Below are 27,131 nucleotides of genomic sequence, written 5' to 3'. Positions count from 1 at the left end.
AGCTAATATTTTAAAGGAAGAGAAACCTGGTGAAAGACAAGCCCAACGACTTGTACGTTGGACCTACATTGAACGACTACCATTTGTTAGGATAATATTTATCCCAAACAAAACTCAACCAACTTGTGCACCTTTGTTCTATAGATTTTTTTTTTGTTTTGTTTTTTTTGCTATGTCCTAAACTTCCATATTAAGAAGTGCAGTCATTAGAGTCCCTCTGTTCTCAAGCCTGTCCAATGATGTGACCATGATCAACTGAAAAATGCTACAATTCTCTTGCATTAGAAGAAAGCAAGGAAATGTTATGACAGTTTCTGTGGTATTTGTTAGCACTTGTGTAATGGGAATGGAGAGCAAGGTGATATCACTGCTCTAAAGGACTTGTGGCACTCATTTATTATTGGAAAGAGTTGACTTTGAAATTATTTGGACCACAGTCTTTTAAACAACTAATATTGAATTGGCATACATGGAAAACTTAATCCTGTTAAACTAAAATGAATTTAAAAATGTGATAAGAGTTAACAACAAATTAGAAGAAAATAGTTTGGGCAATTTTTAGGAGTAAAGATTGCTTAAAAAATTGTTTGGAACAAAATAGTTATTTCTCAATGAAAATCTTTTGTTAACCTTTCGGAATTCAAAGAAGTCACAGAATTGTTATAGTGAGAAGGACACCATTTAGTCTATTATGTGACTGCACTGACTCTTTACATATTTTGGTTGTTATTACTTTGCTTAAGTATAAGGTGCGCATCATTGTACATCAGTTTTGTTTTGTGTTTATCTTAACTTAAACTATAGTGATGAAACTAGAACATCTTACATCACCAAAGCTGTTGACAGTGCCTGGGAAGCTAGTGGTAGGAACAAGCCTACCTTTGCCACTGGAAATACTCTCATTCAACATGCCTCTTGTAGCAATGAAATTTCAGCTGTAAATGGTGAAACAGAGCAAGAGCTTAAACAGCCAGAATATGAAAATGATGATTATGTAAGTACTAAATAGGATAGAATTGTAAATTTACCCAATGATGGGTACAGACTAGGAAGATAACAAGTTCAAACTGGTCTTGGTTACCAACAAGGATAAATTGACATCAGTGTGGCCCTGTTTCAGGAAAGGGATAGTTGGCAAATATTCCCTTCTGCATTGATGTCTAAATGACTATTATTACAAATTATGTATGTGAATATTTGGTGAGATCAAGATAATGTTTGGACTCTTATTATCACGCTGGTTGAATAGGCTATACTTGTGGGCTTCTGAGTTGTCACAATTCTATGATTCTGCGCTGGAGCCCCTCTGATGCATGAAACTTGGTTTCAAAAGAACCAAATTGTATTGGTTAACCAGTTCATCAGGAGAAAGTTTAAAGTTTTGTTCTAAGTAACACCACTAAATTGGAGAGAGTCACAGTTACCATATTGTGCGAACATGTTCTTCCTGTGTGTTTCGAACAGATTACAATGCTGGATCAGAGTTATTCAAACTGGTACACCCTATGTCTTTTAAGGTGGGTGGTGAATGCATGGATTGGTTCAGAAAAGAAAGTAAACATAGTGGAAAGGAAAAGATTTACCTGGCAGGTTTATTCCGACCTGTTTACAACACATTTTGACTGGTGAGACCCAGATTTTCAGCTGAAGCAGAATGTGCAATGAGTGAAAGCAATAGTTCATTAAAAAGTCTGGGGCAAGCAATTCTGAATTTTGCTCATTGTATGTGCATACTTTGTTTTTCCTAAGTCTACATGTCTGTTGTCAAGAAGGGGAGATACTGATATTATCGCTAGACTAACAATCCAGAGATCCAGACTAATTTTCTGGGAATACACATTTAAATCCCACCATGTCAACTGGTGAAATTTAAATTCAGTTAATTAAATCTTTAAATCTAGGCTCAGGAATGGGTGGCTATGCCAACAATGGTATAATGAGAAATATGTAAATGAGATGATATAACTGATGACCTGAATGAGGCATAAGTAGAAGAGAAGACATCAGACTAGAATGAGCATGTTAAGAGAGTGGTCAAATAGAGGGATGTATTTAGTAATGCGCAGTGCACAGTTGTAAATAAAGGAGTGCTACAGTACATCAGCAGTGGAAGAGCCTCTCTTGGAGAAAAGAAACACACCATCCCAGTGATTTATTTATGTGCAAATATACAAAGCCCAAGATACTCCAGACCACTATCTAAATGTGCAGGTAGCATTATTGGCTTGAAGCACAAGATAAATTAACAACTGTCATAAATTGTTGTAAAAAGCCTATCTGGTTCACTGAATTCCCTGAAGGAAGTCTGCCATTGGTATGGTGTACTTGTGCCTCCAGACCCACAATGATGTGATTTGACTTTAACTGCCTTCTGAAAAAGCCTAGGAACCCACTTCAGTTCAAGGGCAGTTAGAGATGGGCAACAAATGCTGACATCCTATGAAAGGGGAAAAAAGAAGACTTAAAAGAGAAAAAAATATTTAGACAAATACTCTTCTGAAATTAATTGAATTGAGGAACTGACCAAAAACAAAACTTGAGAACAATTCTGAAATTAGAGTACAAAATATTATTTGGAAGTTTATAAGCCTTACTCATTTGAGAAATTCTGAATGTTCCAAAGAAGAGTCATATTGGACTTGACTGTAAACTCTATTTCTGTCTCCTCAGATGCTGTCAGACATGAAGAGTTTCTCCAGCATTTTGTTTTTATTCTTTTTCTCTGTTGTTCATGATTTTGTTGTTCTTGATTGCCTAATGCTTCCACAGACAGGAGAATGTAATGACATCATAACAGTTTACACAGCTGTTTTGAATTATAACTCTGGGTATTGGAGAATTTATAACGGAGGAAAAATGATGTGAAGTGCATGCAGACTAAAATTTTATTAATATCGTATTCCTTTTATACGTTTTGTAACCTTGAAGTTTAATTAAGTTTGAAATTAAATTTGGGGTGGATTAATATATCTGTCACAGTAGATTCAGTTAAAGTATGAAAAAGTAGCCTTTAATTTAAAACTATTTACTGAAATTAGAAAGATATATTTATTCCTGATTTTGTAAATAGTGTGCAGGTGCAACAGCTGCCAAAATAACAGGAGTCGAGCTGGAGTCTTTAATTTTTCAAGTGAAGGACATTCTATCACACCTTGGGGAAGGCTTCATTCTTGAATGTCTGGAAGAATATAATTACAATGCAGAAAAAGTAATTAATGATATCCTTGAAGATAAAATAGCGCCTTCACTTCGCAAATTAGACAGAACTCTTCAGAGGTAAGAAATCACGATGCATACCTTTAAATTGAAGTTTCGTTTGCAAATTGCCTCTGTTTGTTTACACTTAACTGCAAATTATCAAGCTGAAACTATACTTGACCTATTGTCCATGATTGATTTCTCAGCTGGAACCAGATTCTTTAGTCATAATGTCTAAGCTGGTGTCTGAATGCGTTCAACATAATGTTTAATTGTCTTTGTTGCAGTTATCTACCTGAATCTAGATTCTGTTTTAGAACCCTGAACTGTCAAATTCACAAGAATAAAGTTTACTTTAATTATTTACATTTTCTGACTTGACATCTCTAATACGGTATATCAGAATGTATGTGCTGTATGTGGCCAGCACAATTGTGTCTAAATTCCACCCCCTTATCCATAGAGTTCTTTTATCATTTTATTGGATGTTTTGCAAATAATGTGCAATGTTTGTTGTTGCATTTACTTCTCATTGTACTTCAGCTGTCATACTTTTTTCAGTTGGATAAATGTAAATTAATAACAATTCACCACTCGAGTTAGGAAGCCATAGACCAAGGGCTTGATATATTTACTGAAAGAGGTATGTACAGTTTTTTAAATTGTACTTATTGTGTTGGACTTGTTACACACTTTCAGCATTCTATTTTTTTTATTATTTCATGAAAAGCTCCAGCACAAATTTTCATAAACATTGGTTAAGGTTATATTGAGCATTTTTTTTTTTTGGTTTGCATCAGTGTGAGAAATAGCTGCGAAACAAAAATAGAAATTGCTGGTGAAACTCAGCAGTTCTGGCAGCATCTGTGGGGGAAAACCAGAATTAATATTTTGAGTCTGATGACTAGACTTGAAATGTTAACTCTGCTTTCCTCCCACAGATGCTGCCTGACCTGCTGAGTTTCACTGGCAGTTTCTGTTTTTGTTTTATATCTCCAGCTGCAGTTCTTTTATATATTTGAGAAATAGTTGTGACCGAGTTGTCTCAATTCCATACTATCTATGCTGGAAATGTTGCCGTTTGTCTATATACTATTTCAGTTTGTGAAAAGTATTTAAATATCAGCTGGATGTAAGAATTAAATGAGAATGGAGTGAAAGCTATTAACTTTTTTTTTATGTTAATGTGTCCAAACTGAGAGAGACACACAATTGTTTACATTCACGGTTCCAACATGGTAATGGATAAAAATTTAAATACATTCAGCATAATCATATATAAGTGTCTGTGAGTGTATGTGTTAATAGATAAAGGCCTTCCATTTACTAGTTTCTCACAATTTTGTTTTTGTTACATGGTCTTGAGTAATCAACATAATTTGACTTATTCAGTCACCACAACCAGTACATCTCTAGTTTGATGTATATCTGGCATGCCATTTGTTTTTGTTTTAAAACAACAGATCTTGTGTTTCACCGTAAGCAGCACACATGAGAGATGAAGCCTTTTAATACTAAATATTTTCATGAAATTTTGACAGGATCACTTTGTTATAACATTTAAACTAGGGCTCCCGCTTTGGTGTGTCCACTGAAAATAAACTACAGATCCTGGTGTAAGTTGTATCTCCTGTTTCCATCTTCTGCATCCCAGCTCTTTAAGTTGTTTTGAGGTTTACAGGATGGCTGAAATGTCATCGGATCTGTTTGTAAACGGAAGTAAACAAGTGTATGTACTCGCAATACTTTTGAATTGAAGGCTGAAATTCTTCGAATACAAATGTTTCCCAAGATAACTTCTATTTTTTAATTAATGCGGAGAAGGTCATTAAACATGTTTATGAGGCACTTGCACTTAACAGTTACCCTTGCAGTTGGCTTATATTTTAAAAGCTTAAAAAGGTATTGGATGGTAATGAAGGGCACAACATATACCCAAAAGCACACTGACCACAGGATTTAAGCTGTTGGGTTTTTTGCACTTTGACACAATATCGTATAGAGGCATTTGAACACCTTTTGATTCCAGATTGATTGTACAATTTACCATGTCCTTATATTTCTAAAATTTAGTTTTTGTATTTTTATCCCTAATGATCTCCACTATCAAACATTTGATGTTTAGTAATTTTGCTAAAGTCTTTATTCTCAAAGTGAATATCGGATTCAATTGCTAAATATGCTAGCACTACGTTTTTAAAGGATGCCTTGTGGAATTTAATAGTCTTCTAAATACAAATTGTAGTTGTAATGTTCTATATAGCAGTGCCAAACTATTTTGTATACTTTTGTTTTTATCAGGCAGGTGAAAAAAGAACAAGAATCAATTCTGTCAACACGACAAAATGTATTTGATCATGATGAGTTTGATGTTTTCAGCAAAAATTCTGTGGACATGTCCAAAATCTGGAAAGGCAAGAAGTGAGTTTGCTACTTTATTGAATTAAAAGTTGTGATTATTATGGAATTGTGGATTAAATCCTAATCAGTCTTCCTCTCAGCTTCACAGCTGTAGAACAACATGAAAGTTCCAGCACAGATCAAATGAGCATTGGCTACTTTAATTTCTCATGACTGCACAAACAATTTAAAGTGGCTTTGCGTTTAAGCAAATCACCTGCACACACTCCCAAAAAAAAGCTAAAGTCATTTATCTTAATATATAATGGTTGATTCAGAGTTCCGTGTACTTCCATGGCAAGATGAGATGCAAATCTTTTATATTGCAATCCCTTGAATATTTCATAAGCTTAAAATAAGCCCAAAATTGACACAAAAGATTAAATAGCATTACCCCTAATGTTTCAGTGGTTAAATACATAACACAATGCATTTTTAATTTCTCTATTGAGTGCTTCTGTAACTACTTCCTAATGAAACAATCGGGTCTGGACTGCAGTGGACTGAATAACTACCTGCCATAGCACTGGGCATCACTATTGGGAACCTGAGAGGAGGAACATGGTTATGGAGAATTTCCTCTTCTCTGCATGCCATAACTTTGTAGTCAAGTTAAAAGTAATGATAATATGCTGCTGAGACTAACAAATCTAAGTAATTCAGCCTAAAAATCAAACATTGTAACTCTATATTTATGGCTTAATTTTAAGCTTCCTAGGCTATTGCTGCTGGGTGTATTTTAAGATTCTTGAGCACAAATAAAAATATTTAGTGATGTATAGCGATTTATGTTATATTTTGGAATATAGGCTAGAAATTAGCGCGATATTGCTTATTAATATTTCAACAGCTGTTCAGCTTCTTGATAAGAAAGTGTATTTACATCTGCAATTACTCAGCTGATGAAGTTGTGCAGGCATATTTATGGCTGTCCAAATTGAGGCAGCTAATAGGTAGAAGATTTACCAGTGTCTTCAATTCTGAAATATTTGAGATCAATAACACTTTATGTGCAATTAAAAAGATCAAAATATTGTCTTAAATGAATAAACCTTTGTCAATCTTACAATGGATTTTTAAAAAAATTTCTATTTTTAAGCTGTGTTTTATACTTTTTTTTAGAGTTATTCTTTAAATTTTGCAGCTTGTGTGTGAATGTTTGCATGTCCCCTCAATACTATGTTTTGTATCACTCGGATCCTCTGCTCAAGTGGCACTACCAGGACTAGTAATAAACCCTTCTGACCATTGGCTTCTAGACTTCATTCCTGTTCCAAGTCACATTAATTGATCTCAATTAGGGCAGCAGTTGTCACTTTGCTTTAATATCTTTAGGATGGTGTTAGTCGGAGTTCCTGTTTTATAAGGTATTCTACTGACCTCTGCTGGAAAATGGATGTATAGATGTTGGATAAAAACAGGATCAGGCTTAACGTAAAATGATTAACGCAATAATTAAGTAAAAATGTACCATGTCAAATAACCTTTCAATGCTGTCTGTTTTAAATTTATACTGGTTGAATGATCACAAGGTAAAACCTCCCAGGGTTGTTATATCAATAGAATAAAACCTAAAGAATCAGCCCGAAGAAGGAGAAAATAGCTCTGAATCAGATTTTGAAAACTGAGATTTCATGATATTATCCTGTACCATTTATTGCTGTGTCATGTTCTTATTCCCCTTCTAATAGGAAACACATTACTTAACATTCTGAATGTCTGTCTGTTTTTGGCACCTAACTTGAATAGCCACCGTTCACTCTATCTTAGTCGTATTCTTTGATCCTATCTTCAAAAAAAATTTATCATGTTTTAAACATGGTAATTTCAACATCCTACAGTGGCTGTACTTGAAGTTTTTCTGCTTTATGGTGTTAACTCATAATCACTCACTATCAACTATATTGAATCTGCACAAACTGATTTGATTTAGGATCCTTAATATTGCCAGGGAGTTTGCATTCAAATTGACATGCATTCAAGTTCATTGCAAGTAGCAAAGGGTCAATTCTGATTCTTTTGTTATTGGGCTTTGAATTTTATTCTTGCTTTTTGTTCTAGAAGAATTTCTGGATAGGATACATCATAAGTGGAGATAGCAAATGTTATAGCCACAGCCTTTCAATTTTCTTGAGATATGTAGTAATGCCAGAGAACTGAATGGTTGCAAACTATATGCCCCTGTTTTAAAAAAGAGAAGAGGTGTAAATGTGACTTTTACAGGTCAATCTGACTAACATTGGTGGTGCAGAAACTTTGAGACAATGATTCGGGCCAAAATTAATTGTCACTTGGAAAATAAGGGTTCATAGATGGCAGCCAGAATGGTTTCATTAAAAGCAAATAGGATATTTAACTGTTTTGATTGAGTCCTCTTGAAGAAAGAGAGGCTGACGAAGGTAGTGTAATTGATTGTATAGGAATTTCAAAAGACATTTCTTAAAGTCTCACATAATAGATTTGATAGCAAAATTGAAGTTTTCAAAGTATTACAGGAGCAATAATATTGAGGATACAAAACTGAGTAAGGGGCAGAAAGTAATGGTGAACAGTTGCTTCCAAGGATATTGTACAAAGGTGATTTCCACCCCCCCCCCCGCCCCCCTCAAATCACCACCACCACCAGCATTGGTATTGGGACCATTGCTGCTTTTGATGTGTAAATGATAGCCTGAATTAGAGAATACCGAGCATAATTTCTAAGTTTGCACTTGACATGAAAATTGCAACAATTGGAAACGGTGGAAGGTTGTATCTGACTTGGATTGGTGGATTGGTGCATTGGGAAGACTCATGGCAGATACAGTTTAATACAGCAAAGTTCTTCATTCCTTTTAAAAGGAATGAGGAAAAGTAATGTAGACTGAATCACACAATTTTTATGGGTGCAGAAAAAATTAAATGTATGGTTGCCATAGTCTTACCAAACCATAAGAGACAACTGGTTCAACCTGAAGATTACGATGCCTCAGGCAAGGGGAGAGGTTGAGAAGAAGAATCCTGCAGGATAACCTCAGCTGGTGAGGAAATAGAAGGTATATGTACTCAAGTTTTTGAAGGTGACAGTTTTGAAGGTGAGAAAACTACTGGAAAACATATCATCAGATTCTAGGCTTCATGCACAGAAATGTAAAATTCAACAGCAGTTACTATATTCCTTTAAATATCAATTGTTAGGCCCCAGAAAGAGTATTGTGTCCAATTTCAGACACCATGCTTGAGGAAGGCTATCAAGGCCTTGGGGGAGGTGCAGAAGAGATTTACTGGAATAGTGCCAGGGTTCAACATTCCGGTTATATGGAGAGACAAAGAAGGTAAAATTGATCCCCTTAACTTAGAGTAATTTGATAGACGTGTTCAAATCGGTTTGATAAATTAGTGAGAAACTGCTTCAAATGACAGAATGCTTTGTTACCATAGTGCACAGACCCGAGGTATTTGGCAAAAGCACTAGAAGAGAGATGAGGAGTTTTATTTGTATAGTGGAATATTATTATGTTGAATGTGTTGCCAGATTCAATAATAACTTCAATGGAACTCGACAACTAATTCAAGGCAAATATTGTGCAAAGCAATAGGGGAAAATCAAGGGAATGGGACTAATTTAAATAGCTTTTCGTCAAAAGCTGACAAAGGCCGATAGGCAGACTGGCTGCTCCTAAACGGTTTGTTCTTTGTGTTGATTACAGTAATATGTGATTAGTGTAACTTTGAAGTCACCTTTTTTGTATACACTGGTCACTGAATAATCTGAATTTATGAAATAAACCCAAAATACATTCACTGATCTTTGAGAAGATAGTGCTGGATGATATTTGTGTTCTATTTTGCAGAAAAGGGAAAGAGGGAACAATGCTGCTTGATGATAAAACACACATTGCACAGCAGAAGGAAAGATATAATGCCTACAGTGTAGTAGTCGAGGAAGCACCAGTAGAAGACGGAGTCCAGTTTTATGCAGGGGACTATGATGATGAATATGATGATACTTATGATGGCAACCAAGTCGGAGCAAACGATGTGGATTCAGATGATGAACTAATCAGTAGAAGGTAGGATGAATGGATGAGCACAATTGAATAAATTATTACAAAATGCAGAGACTGGAATGACAGCCATTAATTTTAGCGCACAGATTTTTCATATAGGTAAAAATATTATAAGTAAAATACACCTAACAGAACATACTGTTATGATTTTTTTAAAGATTATACTTGGAAATGTTTACCATACTTGGTAACATCCTCAGTGCAGCCTCCGATGAAGCGTCGGTGTGTTTTCCCGCCTGGTTTTTAAACTCTGGGGTCCGTTGAGATGGATTGCCTCACTTCCGGTTTTCCTTCGTTGCGGAATGTATATGGGGTCAAGTTCAATGTGTTTATTAATAGCATGCTTCGTGGAGTGTCATGCTTCTAGGAATTCTGATGCCTGTCTCTGCCTATCCTGCCAGGATCTTGGGACAGGCTAGGCAGAGACAGGCAGGAGAATTCCTAGAAGCATGGCACTCCACGAAGCATGCTATTAATAAACACATTGAAATCGACCCCATATACATTCCGCTACGAAGGAAAACCGGAAGTGAGGCAATCCATCTCAACGGACCCCAGAGTTTATAAACCAGGCGGGAAAACACACCGACGCTTCATCGGAGGCTGCACTGAGGATGTTACCAAGCATGGTAACGAAACGTCTGCGAAACAAGAAACCGGCTCGCCGAGCCGATCAGCCTCAACAACCTCAACACCCACAACCCGAGCTACAAATCTACTCCAAAACCTTAAAGACACAGGATTTTTAAAGATATATAAAGTGTCAGGAAAAAAACTATGGAGAAAGATGGGGACTAGAGAGGCAATGTATGTGTGGATCCAGAAGACATGGAAACAGTCCTTAATGAAAACTTTGTGTCGGTCTTTGCAATGAGAATGGACGGTGCGGGTATGGACATCCGGATGGAGGTCTGTGAAGTATTACAAGAAATTAACATAGTGAAAGAGAAGGTACTAATGGGTTTTGGCAGCTGTGGATAAATCACCAGGCCCAAATAAAGAGTTTCCAAGTTCTTGAGAGAGGTAAGGGAGGGGTCATTAGGAGCCCTAGCTATAATTTTCAAATCCTTTCTGGCCATAGGTGAGGTGCAAGAGAGCTGGAGATCTGCTAACTGTGTCGCATTATTTTTTTTAAAATGGTGGAAAGGATGGACAGGAAATTACAGGCCAGTCAGTCTAACCTCAGTGATGAAGATGTTATTGTAAAGAATTCTGAGGGACATAACATATCTGCAATTGAAGAGAAATTAATTAATTGGGGATAATCGGTATGGATTTGTTAAGGGAAGGTCGTGTTTGACAAATTTGATCAAATTTTTTGAGGTGGTAACTAGAAGTGCTGATGATGGCAATGATTTCACTGTTATCGACATGGACTTTGGCAAGGCATTTGATTGGGTTAGTCATGGCAGATAGTTCAAGAAAGAGCCTATGGGGTGCAAAGCAAAGTGGCACGTCGGGTCAAAAATTTGCTGAGAGGCAGGAAGCAGACGTGATGGTACAGGCATGTTTCTGTGACTGGAGTCTGTTTCTAGTGGAATTCTGCAGGGATTGGTAGTGGGGCCCTAGGTCTTTGTTTTATGCCTAAATGATTAAATGTCGGGGATGCAAATAAAGGTTCGCAGATGCCATAAATATTACCTGTGTGATAAATAGTGAGGAGGATAACTATAAACTGCAGGAGGATGCCCAAGGAGTGCTTGGGTGGGCAGATCAATGGCAAATGGAATTCAACCTGGAAAAGTATAAGGTAATGCACTTAAAGGACTAGCATAGCAAGGGATTATATTATAAATGCTAGGATCCTTGCAAAATACAGAAGATCGGAGGGTCTTTTGGTATGTATGTCTTCAGATTCTTGAAGATAGCAGTGTAGATAGATGAGGGGGTGAAGAAGGCATGTGGGATTCTTGCTTTTATTAACCAAGACATAGAATACAAGGACGGGTATTGTTGGAACAACTGGAGTGCTGTGTACAGTTCTGGTTGTCACATTATAAGAAGGATGTGATGGCTTTGTAGGGGGTGCAGAGAAGATTTACCAGAATGTTGCCTGGGCTGCATGGGCTTTTGTTCAATTCATTCATGGGTATGAGCATCACTGGCTGAACCAGCATTTATTGGCCAACCCCTAGTTGGCCTTGAGAAGATGAAGGTGAGCTGCCTTCTTTGAACTGCGGCAATCCATTTGGTATAGGTGGACCCACAATGCTGTAGGGAGAGATTTAACCCAATGACAGTGAAGGAATGACAATATAGCTCCAAATCATGATGAGCGGCTTGGAAGGAAACCTGCGAAGTGGTGCTTGTTCGTCTGGGCCGTTTTAGTTGTGGGTTTGGAAGATGCTGTCTAAAGAAACTTGGTGAATTTCTGTAGTGCATCCTATAGATGGTACACCCTGCTGCTATGCTGCACTGGAGAGAGTGAAAGCTTGTGGATGTGGAAAAGATTATGGGGAAATGGGCAGGAGAATGGCACTGTGGGTAGTATTTTGTGAGCTGGCATCTGCATGAGCAGTCAGTTGGTACCTGTGCTATAAAACTCTGTAATTGGATTTATTTTTCTCCAGATAATTTCACTTCTTACAATGTTTGAATAGTAATATTTTAGCCTGAGATATAAGTTGTGCCAATTTTCTGCCATTTAAAAATCAAGGGTACACTATGATATATCATAATCAGTGCATTATCCAGTGATATGAGTTTAGTATTTGCCTTGTGATTTGGTAGCCTAGGTATTTTGGACTTGTGGTAAAGTATATGTTTGTCTATGAAACAAATTATTGTAGAGAACATGGATGAAGAGTATTGGGAAGAAAATTGAATAGTAACCATAGATTCGAGTGGGCTTGATTTTGAGAGCAGATAGAGAGGCTGTGAATGCAAATTTTTTGAGCAACAAACAAATTTGGACACTTTGATAATTTTATTAGATTTATACGACACAGTTCCAGCAAAAGCCATCAATCTTGATCAGCAAATATTAACGGTGTTTTGGAATCAATAGAGATCATAGTAGACTTGTGCAGCCAGAATGAGGAGTTTTGAGTTCCTATGATAGTATAACTGTTGAAAGGTGTAATGAATTTTTAGGTAGAAACTGAGAAGTTTATAACAAGGAGTGTAAAGTTTGATGTTGTGAGATCATGGGAGGTTCTATTTTTGGATAGATATAGTTTGTGCATGTTTAAGCAGTCGAAAGTGATTTGGCAGCAGAGTTGTGGAACATAGTTAGTATTATGCTACATAATTTTCTCTTAAGCTGTTTTGATTGAATCAAATTTTATTTAAAAAGTCAAATGTTGCATTATGTTTCTTTCTTTTTTATAATTTTCCTGGTTACATATTTCCAGTATAAGGAAATTAATGCAGAGTTAATATTGTCACCTGAAGTTGAGGAATTTATTAGGTTTCTTTTGAGGAAGTAACAAGCAAGGTGGTTAAAGGGGAAACAGTGGATATAATATAATTGGATTTGATAAAGTACAACAGTTGGGCTACTTAATAAAATAAGAGCCCATGATGTTGGAATTTATGTGTGAGCATGGATAGATGATTGGCTAACTAATAGAATCAGAGTTGGGTTGGGGGTTGTAGCAGGTTTGACATTTCAGGATGGCAACCTGTAATTGGTAATATGCCACAGGGATTAATTATTTACAACAGATATAGATGACTTGGATGAGATGAGCGAATGTATTATTGCCAAGTTTGCAGAAATGGAGTACAAGAATCTACTAACACCGAAATCAGTCTAAGGAAAGTTCACTAGGCTGATACCAGGTATGGAAGTACTATGTTATAAGTAGAGGTATTTATTTGTTTATTTATTGATCGATCGTCCGTCATGTGGTCTTTGTTACAAAATACAGTTTGGCCTGTACTCATTGGAATATAGAAGAATGAGAGGCAACCTTGTTGAAACATACAAGTTCCTTGAGGAACTTGACAGGATAGATGAGGAAAAATTGTTTGCCATGTAGGAGAGTCTAGGACCAGAGGGCATAATGTCAGAATAAGGTGTCATCCTTTGAAGGTAGAGATGAGGAGGGTAGTAAATCTGTGGCATTCTTCACCATAGAGGTCTATTGAGGCTGAGTCATTTGTAAATTAAATGATGGGGCAGAGTCAATGGGCTGAATGGTCTACTTCTGTTCCTATATATTATGGTCTTAGGCATGCTCTTATGAGATTAATATAGCTGGTTGTTTTTTCATCTTCTAGATGGGATTTTTAAAACTGGACAAGTGCATTAAGGATAATTGCCATTTACTATGCTAATTTCACAAATAAAAGTATCAGCTATAGACATGTCATATTTCATTTTGTTTTTCCAAGACCGTTTACAATCCCTCGAATCCTGAGACAAAAAGAAGATGAGGAGGAAAATGACGACGAATCTGAAGAGGAAGCACCAAAGGTAATCCAAATTAGAAATGACATCTAATTCATTGGGATTTGGCTCGTTTATGGAAGCCAATACATGCAAGTAATAGCAGCAATTTTTTTCAGAAACATGTTTTATGTTTTGCTAAAGAAGGATGGTTCTAGGTGCAATTTCTTTTAAAATCCAATGAATTTATTCAGTGCTTATGACATTCTGTTTCAAATTGCTACAGGTCACACTTTCAACTGATAATGAATTTGAAATGGTTGTTTCTAAACCTGAAATCATCTTCCACAATCATTCCTTCATTCCTATAAGCTATTCAATGGCTTATTTGGGAAGCCTCTCATAGAGTTTGATATATTTCATTCATTACTCCAATTGATTGCTAATTACATGTTTGTAGTACCTACTTTCATGTTTTGAAAGTCTGAATATTCATTTAAAATATTTGTTTGAAAATAATTTTACTTGAAATCTAGCTTGTTCCTCTTGTTCAACAATTTAAAAAGAAAAGTTCCTTATTACACAATTCTGAGGTTACTTTTATTCAAAAGTAGCCACTTTTATTTACAATCATGTTGATGTGGAGATTTATCTTTGCTTCAATTTTGTCAATTTAGCAAAAATATGATGCAATTTAAATCTCTCCCAATCTGTGAAAAATACTTTAATCTTAAGGATGAGGCTGTTTGAACTTTGACTATTGTTACATTTATTTTTAATCATTCATAATCATTTTGTTAAATTAGTAGTTCACTCAGGAGGGGCCATATAACTTCAATTTTTTGAAGGAAACATTTGTGGAGAGGAAAATGTAACTGGTATTCTGTTACTATTTCTAAATTTTAAAAAAGTCTCCCAATATCTTTAGCACTTTTGCTAGTATAAGTCATTGTTATTACCATCCCATACTTATTAATGGAGTAGGGGACTTCTATATTGGACCAGTAACTTTATTGTGGTATCCTGCCAAAATACTTATAAAACAGGGTTTGAATTTTTAAAACTTCTCTGTCCTAAATCATGATCATATTTGACTGTGTGCGTGTTGTGCTGACTACGAATGTAACCTCAGATTGGTCAGCCAACTATCAATGTCATTCATTTTTCAATAAAATTTAATCTAAATAAAGCAATATGAAGCATGTCTGAAAACTAATGATGCTTATGAAAGTTATCTAGCAAGCAACCAAAGATCTGTTTCTGTTCATATAAATAAGATTCTGCCAATATGGAAAATAGAGAAAAATGTAATGATGTTTGGATTTCTAGGAGGAAGTTCCAAAGAGGGATCTGTTTGTACAGGACCCAGCATTGCTGAGGGAAAGAGCAGAGGCAAGACGTGCTACCTTCAATGCCAGAAGAGGGTAAGAATCTAGGTGTAAGAATAACTTTATAAACATTTTGAAACAGAAGTGTGTTAACAAAAGTCTAGATGTTGTAAACTCATTTATATATTTTGGCTTTTGATTACTGTATCTTTAACTATCCTTGGTTGTTTCTAAGCCCATTTTACATGTGAGTATCCGAGTGTCAAAGAAGGTAACAAACTGAGTATTGTCCCAGGGTTCAGTATGAATAACAGCTTCCATTATTGGCTCTAAGTTCCTGCAGGCACTGAACTGCATTTCAATCTTCTTTTGTATTGGACACATCCATTTCCAGCTGTCAAAGTTATGCAAAATTGCTAGACCATTTAAGTTTTTAATGATTAAAATCTTGCGACTATATTTATATAAGGAACATGTAGCTTAGCCAAAAAAATGCAGCTTGTGACATTGCTTTTTAGTTCTAGTAATCCTTTAAATACTTTGGGATATACATCTATCAAAAGTGTGCTGTAAAGGAAATAGTTGCATCTCCCTCAGGATTATTAGATGTCTTATTTGCATTCACATTGTTGGTGGGAAGTCTAGCTTGAATAGCGTTTAGGAAATTTGTACAGAACTGCACATTGTAACACATTAGAAATCCAGCTGATTCCTGCACTGCCTTTCCCAGATTTTTGTCCCTCCTTCCCATAATTATCCAGTTGTGACCATTATAGTTGATTTCTCTAGTAGAAGCAAAAGGAATTGTCTAACTTGTTCAATTAACTGCTTCTAAATATATTTATATATTACTTTTGCAGGTTTAAGCATGACAATAGTGCTGCTGTGGGGAATGCAAGAGGCCAAGGGCAATCGAAAGAAACCCTAATAGAGAGAAGAAAGAAAGAGGCCAATAAATCCCTTCGAGCTAATCATAATCGGCGATCACTTGCAGATAGGAAGAGGAACAAAGGAATGATTCCATCTTAAATATTTTTCAAACATTTTTGCCTCCATCACAAACTTATTTGCCTCCAGTGGCCACTTCCAGCTAGTAAATTGGGCTCTAACTTTCCATAATTTCTTTTCTCAAGCAATTATAGCCAAATGTGATGCACAGTAAGGCATGTCCATTTTTCTCCTCAAGAGAAGGTATTGAATCTTTGAAATATTTTGCCACATAATTTGTCGTGTCAGTTGGCCAATTTACCTTCTGTTGGCTTGTAGTTTGAATGACAAGTCAAGACGACTGAAATAAACAGTGATACAGTTAGATTATCAGCTATTGCATGACTGGAGTATTCGTCTTTTGTTTATTTACTGATAACTCAAATGGAGTTGCTCAATGCAGCAGTGCCTCTGCTTATTTGGTTGTGCTCGAATCTGCCTGTAATTCATAAAACCTGCAATATATATCAACTGCATTGATTGAAATTTTATTTTTAATGAGAAAAGACAATTTTTGAATATTTCTTTTGGTGTATTACTATAACCTTCACAGTCCCAAAAGTGTTTCTGTACATCCTGCTGTCGGGTCTTTCACTGGTGTTGAGTGCTGTGATGAGTTTGCACATTTGACCTGATCAGCTCGGGTGTCTGGACTGCTCAAAACATCTTAACCATTTACTTCATGATTCATTTTAGAGAAGATATTGATGTAGATTTGCTCTCCCCAAATGCATGGCAGAGCACAGTTGCATTATGATTATATAATTTAAATGTGAAAACAAGAATGAAATGAGGGTTGAAATAGATTTTTTCCTCAAAATTGAGGATGGTTTCAGCATACAGACTAATGTGTACAATTCATCATTTTTAACTCTTTACCGTTGAGGCCACAGCAGCATCAGAAACACTGTTATGTAGTGCACCATTGCTTGTTTTGCACAATCTTGATTCCTTTTTTAGTTTGGAATATTTACATAATCTACCCTCTTTATTAAAACCAATTTATTAGAGTACAATTTAAAATATCTAATATAAATGTTCACGAGGAATTTTAAAATAAAGATAGCCATTGGTCAGCGTGTGGTAGTTTTTCTTTCTCAGTTGCATCGGTGGCAAAGCTGATATTTATTGCCCATCTTTAAATTTCCTGATATAATTGAGTGCCTTGATTAAGCCTCTATTGAGCCTTAAATGGCCTCTATCATCTTTTATTCAGGTTGCAATTCTATAGATCCACTTCTGCTTGAAATGGTAGCAAACAGTTGCTATATCTTTAACGGAACATTCTCCAATTCAGAATACTGCAGGGGGTACAAGAAAAGAATGAGGTACAGAAACTGTATAAAATTACATACACGGTTATCAAAGTAAACGTACAATGAAGGAAAACAACAATGGTGATAGTTATAGGAATAGTTTGTTGAAAAGAAACTGGACCTTGCTCACATTAGTGTGAGTATCAAGGAACAAATTTAAGATAGTAAAACAGCCCAAGATGCTTCACAGGGGCAAGTAAAATTTAAGTTACATAAACAGGTATTAGGGCAAATGACCAAAATGTGGTTTTAAAAAAAAAAAGGGTTTAAGAAGCATTTTAAAGGAGTAGAGTGTGATTTGGAGAGAGACTTAATGCTATGGCATTCACAGCTTGGGCTATGGCTACCAATAGCACAGCAATTAAAGTTAGGATATACACAAGGCTATAATTGGTGCAGCACAAGATCAGTGTATTTTCAAAGTTGCGCAGAATAAGTTTTATGAAACCAAGTACAAAAGAAACGATATTCCAGTTGATTCATTTCAGGACGCCAGCTCACATTTCTGGCATACTGACACGTCACCACTTCTCTTCTGTTGGCTAAAAATACCCTTCTATGTTCAGTTCTCTTTTGTGCACCAAACCACTAAGAATTACCATTTATTAATTCTACCTGGCCTCTATCCTCTATGTACGATCACAGACATCCTGAACTCTGTTCTGAGGCAGGCTCACTGGATCCAAAACGTTAACTCTGATTTCTCTTTACAGATGCTGCCAGACCTGCTCTTTTCTAGTAACTTGTTTTTGTTTGAACACTGACTTGTTTGTTAAAGCATAGACAGCATGATCAATCTCAAATTGGCTGAACAGTGAATGCTCAATTTCTAATCAGTTTCTTTAAAAGTCAGCTTGATGACATCACTTCCTGGTCTCTCCTGATTCATTCTTTGAAACTGCCCCTTTTATAATAATTGTCCCTCTTACTAACATGGCACCAATAGAGTAACTTGCATATTTGTTTAGACTGTTGTGTGATCTACTGGTGACTAACTATTATCCTAAATGATCTCTCCAAAACCTGTCAATATCCTTTAGTTGAAAGAATTAACATGACTAACTTGATACCTGGAGAAAAAAAGTGCTCAATAACTGTACAGAACTAGTTGAGGTAGGCTTGTTGCATACAAAGTTCAAAACAGTTTAGTTTTGTAAAACTTGGCTGTGGTTTTATGGCACAGGTTAATGCAAAATTATGCCAACAATTGAAAGCTATATTACTGGAAGCATTTTCACTTGGCATAATTGCACATTAGCCTGTGCCTTACATTTGAGGTGTACCACATGGCTCTTCTACTTTAAACTGTTTTGTAGTTGACCACAATTAAACAGGATCTTTTTAATTCCTCAGGCAATTAATCAAGCCAAAATCATTCGTTATAATTCAGTTCACAATTGTGAACTATCTAGTCCAGTTTCAGATGATCCCTAGGAAAAGGGATGGCTTTGTTTTACTCAATGTGTTGTTGGAAAAACATTACTGTATATTGGACAGGAACACAGTAATCCGATCAGAGGTATTCACACAAAGCTGAGGAAGGTGAGTCTGAAAACCGAAGGATTTAAAGCTTTAACTTCTCTCCCCGAGGTAGATTGACAAAGTTTATGAACTCCTCCAAATTGTGGTTAGAGAACAGGCAGAGTATTTAACATGCTTAGTGAAGAAGCCAGAGGTTGATCCTGATTTTTTTTTTTTAAATCCCCCTTTGCTTTGTATTAGTAAGCTGCTTTGGCTGACAAATAACTGCTGTATACCACATCCTCCCATGATTTGATTTTTGAAGACAGTAGCATTTACTTTCATGTATTTTAAACTTGTATGTTTTCTGCAACAGAATCTTCAATGCAAATTATCAGCCTGTCCAGTTTTTAAATCTAGCATTTCAGTATTTTAATAATGAGTTTTTTCTGGGGTTAGATTAATGCAACTTCGGTTTAAAAATCAATTTTTCATCTCAGTAAACTGCTTAAAAGTATTAAGCAAAATTTGACTGAACTACAAGATATTAAGCCAAAATGCCAAAGCTTGGGCCGATGGGTAGGTTTTATAGTGGGAAAGAGCTACAAAAGCAGAAAATTCCAGATATGGGGACTTAAGCAACAGTTTCAAAATAAAAACAAGCCAGCTGGGTTCGCAAGTCAACAACCTCGTCCACAACCCGAACTACTGATCTTTGCCAATACTTTAAACTACAGTGATAGCCGCAACTGTGGGAATACTCAAGAAGCTAAACTCAAGTGTTGGGAGGCTAGAGATTAAGGAATTAGTGAGGAACAAAGCCTAGTAAAGAGAAAACGAGGACAATTTTGAAGTTGAGATCTCTGTTGACCAATGTAGCTCAGTCTAGCAGGGAGGCAAGTTAGCGATTTATTAAGCAGGTTATGGAGACAGAAACTTGATTTATTTTTAACAGCAATATTACATTAATCTAATCCCATGGAAAAATATTAAAAATACTGAAATGCTAGATAAAAAGGACAATTAACTTCAATTAAGAAATAGTACATTGAAATGAAAAAACCCTCATTCTTGTTAAAGTATTTATTGTGATCAGGATGGAAAAATGATTAATGGCAGATAAATTGTTGAATTCATTAGATACATGTTTTAGTAATAATTTCAACAAATGGGCCCAGCACTTGTTGCATTACAGCATCAATCCATTTTCCTCAGACTATTTCAAGTCAATCTGGAAGTTAATGGTCCTGGTGGATGGCATAGTAGTGTTGGGCCATTCAATAGTAGCAACAAGCCAGTTGGAGAACACCGTGCAGTACTGACTTCTAATTATTCTTCCTCTTTCTTTTCATAATTGTGCTTGATGTGTTTCCAAAGTTTCTAAAAAGAGAAAATATTATGTTACTAAATCCCTTCACTTCATTGTTTCATGATAAATGTTACTCCAGTGACTTTAGAAGTTTGAGGCAAAATTTATTACAAAAAAAATGATGACATTAGCTGCTTTAGAAATGCAAAATGTAAGATTCCACAATATAAATGAGTAATGTTTTTTGTAGCCTTAATTGAGCAGAAGTAGTATTAGTCAGATTATCAGAACTCTGCTTGAGGCAAAACAGGCCCATTGAGCCTTAGTTTAAACCAGATCAGGTACTCGCTCAATGCAATGTTAATTCATTGCACCAGAATGTCAGTTTAATCTTGTGTACTAAAATTGTGAAGTGGGATTTAATGTTCTGTTTGAGATATATTGCTACACTGGGCAAGAATACAGAAAAGTAAATCAGTGAGAAGAGCACGAACAGTGAGCATACCCCACCCTCTTGAACATAGAATCACTACAGTGCAGTGAGAGGCCATTCAGCCCATCAAGTCCCACTTTATCCTGGTAAACCTGTCTTTACTATGGCTAATCCACCTAGCCTGCACCAAGCGGAGCCCTACAGGGCAATTTTTCTTTAGCATAACCACCTAACCTGCACATCTTTGGACTGTGGGATGAAATGACATTTCCCAGCAGAAATCCAACTGGTCATAGGGAGAACAAGAAAACTCCACACGGACAGCCAGTCACCCAGGGCTGTGATCAAGCCTTGGTCCCTGGCAGTGCGAGACAGCAGTGCTAACCACTGAGCTACTGTGCTGCCCAATCTTCAGGAAAGCTAGGGAAAGATTCTGGAATTCCCTCCCTCAAAAGCATTGTGGGTACCCCTATACTAAATGGACTGTAGCCGTTGAAAGGTGACAATTCACCACCACCTTCAAGGGCAACCGGGGTTAGGTAATCAATGCAGGCCTAACTAGCAACACCCACATCCCATGAGTCAGAGTCAAACAGACCCTTCGGTCCAACTCGTCCCTGCTGACCAAGTTTCCCAAACTAAACTAACTCCACTTGCCTTATATCCCTCTAAACCTTTCCACATGTCTTTTAAATGTTGTAACTGTACCTGTATCTACCACTTCCTCTAGCAGTTCATTCTACATACAAACCACCCTGTGTGAAAAGGTCACGCCAATAGGCAAAGATACAATATACAAAAAAAAACAAAAGCTTAAGCAATGGGAGGGTAAAGCACAAATAAAACACCTAAGAACAGAGAGAGTGTAGGAAGAGGGGAAAAAATATTGCACACATCTGGTCTACAGAAACTGGTTAGGTTTTCAGACTTATTGTAATGTGCGAGCGCCATACAACCATTAACAGCAATTCAAATTCTGACCACTTTTCTCAGGGCAATTGGATAGAGGCAATTAATTCAACACATCCAAAAAAATGTTTGCTGCACATGTGCTGATGTTTTATGTGCACACCTATCAACACTTAGGAATGTTAATATATCATGCCCAACTCCACGAGCACTTATGACACCTATTAACGTTTTGTGTGGCACATTACTGATGCTATTTGGAAAGCCAGCTTTACTACATCTACGAGCTCCGTTTTATAAGGCCGTAAGAAATAGGAACAGGAGTAGGCCATTTGGCCCCTCGAGCCTACTCAATCATTCAATAGGATCGTCATTGATCCAACACTCCTCACATCCAATTTCCTGCCTTTCCCCATAACCTTTAATGATCAATAATCTATCTTAGGAGCCTTTAAAATACACAAGAACTCTGCCCCCACAGCTCTGTATCAAAGAGTTCCAAAGACACTCAGAAGAAATTCCTCCTCCTCAGTCTTTAATTGGTGCCCCTTTATTTTGAGACCATGCCCTCTGGTCCTCGACCCTCCCATGAGAGAGATCATCATTCCAGCATTTATCCTGTCAAGTCCCTTAACAATTCTATGTGTTAAGAGGAGATCACCTCTCATTCTTCTAAACTCCATGAGTACAGTCCCAACCTGTTTAGCTTCTGTTAAAAAGACAACCACCCCTCCACCACCATACCAGGAATCATCCCAGTGAACCTTCTCTGAACTGCCTCCAATGAAACAATATCCTTAAAAAAGGAGACCAAAACTGCTCACAGTACTCCAGATGTTGTCTCACCAGCACCTTATACGATTGCAGTAAGACTTCCTTACTCATACTCCAATCCCCTTGAAATCGAGGCCAACATTACATCAGCCTTCCCGATTACCTGCTGCACTCACGTGCTAGCTTTCTGTGTTTTGTGCACAAGTACCCCAAGACTTGTTGTGTTGCAACTGTTCTCTACTTAAATAGTACTATTTTTTGTTCTCCATTCCAACATGAACAATTTCACATTTTCCCATATTATACTCCATTTGCCTACTTAATTAAATCTATCAGGAAAACACTAAATATTTGTTCAAACCATTGATTAACCCTTTATGTCATCTCCCTTAGCTGCTAAGAAACCAATATTTACTTTTGCCAACATCTTCCTTTATATTGACTTAACAGAAGCTCTTAAAACTTTGTATTTCTGGCTAGTCTACTCATTTTCTCAAACACCTCCAATTCTCAGATTTACTGTATTTTCTTTGCGACATAGTATTTTAAGAGGCTTACAACCGTTAACTTCCTTATTGAACTATGGTCAGGTCTTTCTTGCCCAATGGAAAGAATTTTGGTTGAACATTTTGAATTGCTTCTTTGGATGTTGCCCACTGTTCATTTATTATCATACTTACTAAACCACCTAATCTTAGCCAATTCTTCCTTCATCCCTAGGCAACTGACTTTGTTTCAATTTAAGATTCTTGCACAATTAAGTACATCAATTTCAAACTCAATGTGGAATTCAATGGTGTTACAACCACCATTTCCCATTAATTAATCTTGCTTCATTACATAAGATCCAACATAACTTTATTGCTAGTCCATTCCATAATATTTACTGCAAGAAACTAGTGTTCTACTCAACCCTTGCTGATTTGATTGTTTGCCACAATTATTACTTTGCCTTAATTAGAAGATCCAATTTTTTTTTTTTTTTTTTTTTAAATGCTCTATCAACAGTGTAGCTACTACTGGGGGCCTGTAACTATCCCCATGAGTGTTTTCAAACTCTTTCTATTCCTAATTTCCAACCATATCCTTACTATATCATGATCTTCTGAGGCTGCATCTGTTCTTATTAAATGTATTTATGTCATCCTTCACTAAGGCCACTCCTCCTCCTCTGCTATTCTGTCTTTATCAAATATTGTGCCCCTGGAATATTTATTTTCCACACTTGATCATTTTGTAACCATGTCTGTGTGATGGCAATTGGACCAAAATGTTTAAATGCATTTGTACTAGTTGATTCCTACCATTGATCCCATTCCGCTTGACTTTACTGACACTGCTACAATTGTTTGATGCCTTGCTACTTCTCCTTGGATTTCTAAATCTCATTTCGCCAGAACCTTCTCATCCGTTAGTTTGTTTATTTTCGTGAGATTTTTTGAAGCGGTACGAGATGATCATCGAAACTGGGCAAGACTACCATTACATGTCACTGGCTGATGGTTCTAAATTTACTCTATTCCAAATAACTCAGTCACTGAGCCAACAGCAAAATGCTGCAGATGCAGGAAAAGTGCAAAAACAGAAATTGCTGGAAACACCGAGCAAGTCAGGCAATACCTGTGGAGAAAGAGTTCATGTTTCAGGTCAGTGACCATTCATTTGCTGCTCTGACTGCAGCATTCTGAAAAAGAATGGCTAAGTAGCAAACCAGGGACTTCTACGGATGCACTTGCAATTCAGTTCACTTTCAAATGTTTGGAAGAAATTATTTGACCAAATAGAAATTGCTCTTTACTGATCTACGTGAAAATGCCACTCACTGTTTTAAACTTTATCTTTTCCATGAGGTGAGAAGGAAGAAGTGAGCAAGCTGTGCAAATTTGTTTGAGGAAAAAAGTCAAACAGAATGAGTGTTAATTTTTAGAAAATAAAAACAGAAAATAGGAGTAGGCGGCCATTTGGTTCATTGAGCCACTGTTCAACACAATCATAGACAATCCTTCATTTCAATACCATACTCCTGTTCTTCCCCATATCCTTAACACCTTTAAAAATATATTTCTTTCTTACTATATTCAGTGACTTAGCCTCTACAGCTTTCTGTGGTACAGAATTCCACACGTGCACCATCGCGAGGGAAGAAATTTCCCCCGATCCGACCAGGGGAAACATAATCCCTGGACCTGGTCTGTCCAGCTCTGTCAGAGGTTTGTGTACTTCAATGAGATCCCCTCTTATTCTTCGAAACTCCAGTGAACACAGACCTAGTTGACTCAATTGCCACCACCGGTGAAAACAGTTGCACAAATATCCCCATCCTCAACAATGATGGAGCCCAGCAAAAGACAAGGCTGAAGTTACTGCATGCATCTTTATTTAAAAGTGCTGAATGGATGACCCATTTCAGTACCGTCCTGAGATGCTCAAATTTCACGGAAGCCAGCCTCCAGTCAAATTGATTCAATTACATAAAAATCAAGAAAATGGCACTATAAAGGCTATGAAAGCCACCAACATTCCTGCAACAGTACCAAAGATGTGCCCTAGAACTAACCAAACTCCACAGCCAAGCTATTCTAGTAGAGTTACAACATCAGCAATGTGGAAATTTGTCTAGATATGTCTGGTCCACAAAAAGCAGGACTATCCCTGCCAATTAGAATCACAGCAGTTTACTCTTTATCAAAAGTGACAAAGTGTGGTTGGCAGTGTTATCAAGCAGCATTCATTTCAACAATAGTCTGCCAGGCGCACTCACCTCTTGACTTCATTACACTCTTAGTCCAAACATGGACAAAAGAGCTTTACTAAAGATGCCCTTGAAATCAAGGTAGTATTTGACCAAGTGTAGCATCAAGAAACCCTAGCAAAACTGAAATTGAGAATTAGTGGAAATCTCTCCACAGGTTGGAGTCATACTTAACAAATGAAGATGTTTGTGGTTGAAGGTCAGCTACTTCATGACTGCAGAAGTTCCTCAGGGTGGTGTCATAGGTCTAACCATCTTCAGTTGCTCCATCCATAAACTTTTCACCATCACAAGCTAAGAAGTGGGACGTTCGCTCATGTTTTGCATAGCGTTCAGTACTACTGGTGTCTTCTCAGATACTAAAGCACTCCATGTTCAAATGCAGCAAGACATGGACAACATTCAAACTTGAGCTAATAAGTAGCAAGTAATATTTACACCATACAAGGGCCAACAGATAATCCAATCACCCTTCACTCCCATTGACATTCAATCGTATTACACAGTTTAATTCCCCACCAAACACTGAGGTTACTATTAACAAGAAACTGAAAAGGACCAGCCATCCAATATGCTGTGGCTACAAGGGTAGGTCAAGTCCTTGGAATTCTGCATCGGGTAACTTACGGCCGGTGTCTTCAATGCCTGACCACCATCTACAAGTACATCAGGAGTGTGATGGAATACTCCCCACTTGCCTGGGTAAATGCATCCCAACACCAAAGCTCATTACTATTCAGGACAAAGCAGCCTGTTTCATTGGCACTACATCTACAGCCTTCAACATTCACTCCCCTCACTATTGATGCACGATAGCATCAATGCGTACATCCACAAGATATACTCCAGTAACTCACCACGGTTCTCCCACAGCAGCTTTGAAACCTGCAACCACTTCCGTTTAGAAATTCACAGTCAACAGATATGTAGGACCACAACCACCCGAAAGTTACCCTGCAAGTTCATCACCCTGACTTAGGAATAAATTTATCTTCCTTCAGACAAAATCCTGGAATCCCCTTTCTAAAGGGCATGGTGGGTCTACCTGAAGCACATGGACCGCAGCGTTTCAAGAAAACAGCTTACGACCATCTACTCAAGGGTAACTCCGGACGGGAAATAAACGCTGGCCCACCTACATCTTGTGAATCTTTAAAAAGAAAGTCAGAAGTCACAGGACACCAGCTCCTTCTACCTGACGAAGGAGCAGTGGTCCGAAAGCCTGAGAGTTCGACTTTGTCCACGCCAGCCCAACACCGACACACCTCGAAATGTTAACTTTGTTTTCTCTACATAGGTGCTGCAGAACTCGAGTTTCTGCAGCGTGTTGTTTGAATTCATTCTTTTTTTACAAGAAGAAAAACCTGCGGTTAGCCGGCCCTGGAGAAGAAAGTCGGTTCCAGGACAGCTGAAGGTGAACCCTCTCCAGGGGCCTCATGTTAGTCACATTCCCTGAAGCCCCCCACATCCCCGAATACTCACCCCTTGATTGAGGTGTTCAAACAGAGCGTCTCCCGCTTGGTCGAATACCCTTTCGAAGAAGACAGCACCCACCACGATGGTGAGGGCGAAGGCGGACGTTCGCTTGAACATCATGTTGTAAACCTGCCTCAACGCCGCCATGTTCCCCGCTGTACTCCTTCCGCCGTTCACAAGTAAACCTCCTCCTCCTGCGCGATTACAGCTGCGCGGTGGCGGGGTGGGGAAAATAAATCCCACCGCGGCCGCCCCGAAACGCCCACTCCGATCCCTGTCGCGCGGTGTCCGTTAAAGAGGCCGCGAAACCAGCCCCGCCGTTATCATCCGCGTATTAACACATGGGCGTTAATCGGCGCCGTTTGGATAAAGGCGTCTGCAGATTCAATCGGAGGCAGCAATAAAC

The 27,131-nt window shown here is 37.5% G+C and overlaps 2 protein-coding genes across 2 annotated transcripts in view; one reads left to right on the top strand and one right to left on the bottom strand.

The window, feature by feature from the left end:
• Window positions 1-16,633, top strand: part of LOC125485985 (activating signal cointegrator 1 complex subunit 2-like) — a 17,419-nt gene extending 786 nt beyond the window's left edge. The window contains exons 2-8 of the mRNA XM_048611712.1: window positions 750-994; window positions 3,071-3,276; window positions 5,500-5,619; window positions 9,432-9,650; window positions 13,986-14,067; window positions 15,310-15,404; window positions 16,169-16,633. Of these exons, the coding sequence (XP_048467669.1) occupies window positions 750-994; window positions 3,071-3,276; window positions 5,500-5,619; window positions 9,432-9,650; window positions 13,986-14,067; window positions 15,310-15,404; window positions 16,169-16,337 (1,136 nt within the window). The 3' untranslated portion in view covers window positions 16,338-16,633. The remainder of the gene's footprint in view (window positions 1-749; window positions 995-3,070; window positions 3,277-5,499; window positions 5,620-9,431; window positions 9,651-13,985; window positions 14,068-15,309; window positions 15,405-16,168) is intronic.
• A 3,507-nt stretch (window positions 16,634-20,140) lies between these two features.
• LOC109911083 (cytochrome b-c1 complex subunit 9) lies at window positions 20,141-26,959 on the bottom strand. The gene is made up of 2 exons (XM_020510340.2): window positions 26,732-26,959; window positions 20,141-20,452 (listed from the first exon to the last, which is right to left on the bottom strand). The coding sequence occupies exons 1-2, from the start codon at window positions 26,870-26,872 to the stop codon at window positions 20,402-20,404; spliced, it is 192 nt and encodes a 63-aa protein (XP_020365929.1). The 5' UTR covers window positions 26,873-26,959; the 3' UTR covers window positions 20,141-20,401.
• Between the last annotated feature and the right edge of the window lie 172 nt (window positions 26,960-27,131).

This window comes from Rhincodon typus, chromosome 24, assembly GCF_021869965.1.
Source record: "Rhincodon typus isolate 14 chromosome 24, sRhiTyp1.1, whole genome shotgun sequence".
NCBI lineage: Eukaryota > Metazoa > Chordata > Chondrichthyes > Orectolobiformes > Rhincodontidae > Rhincodon > Rhincodon typus.
Note: the sequence above shows the minus strand (reverse complement) of the source record. Positions and strands in the feature narration are given on the sequence as shown.

Excerpts from the sequence above, each read along its gene's own strand:
- LOC109911083 (XM_020510340.2), bottom strand. The coding sequence starts at position 26,872 with ATGGCGGCGTTGAGGCAGGTTTACAACATGATGTTCAAGCGAACGTCC. Across the intron at positions 20,453-26,731 it reads TTGAACACCTCAATCAAGGG|AAACTTTGGAAACACATCAA; the intron begins GTGAGTATTCGG and ends TTCTCTTTTTAG.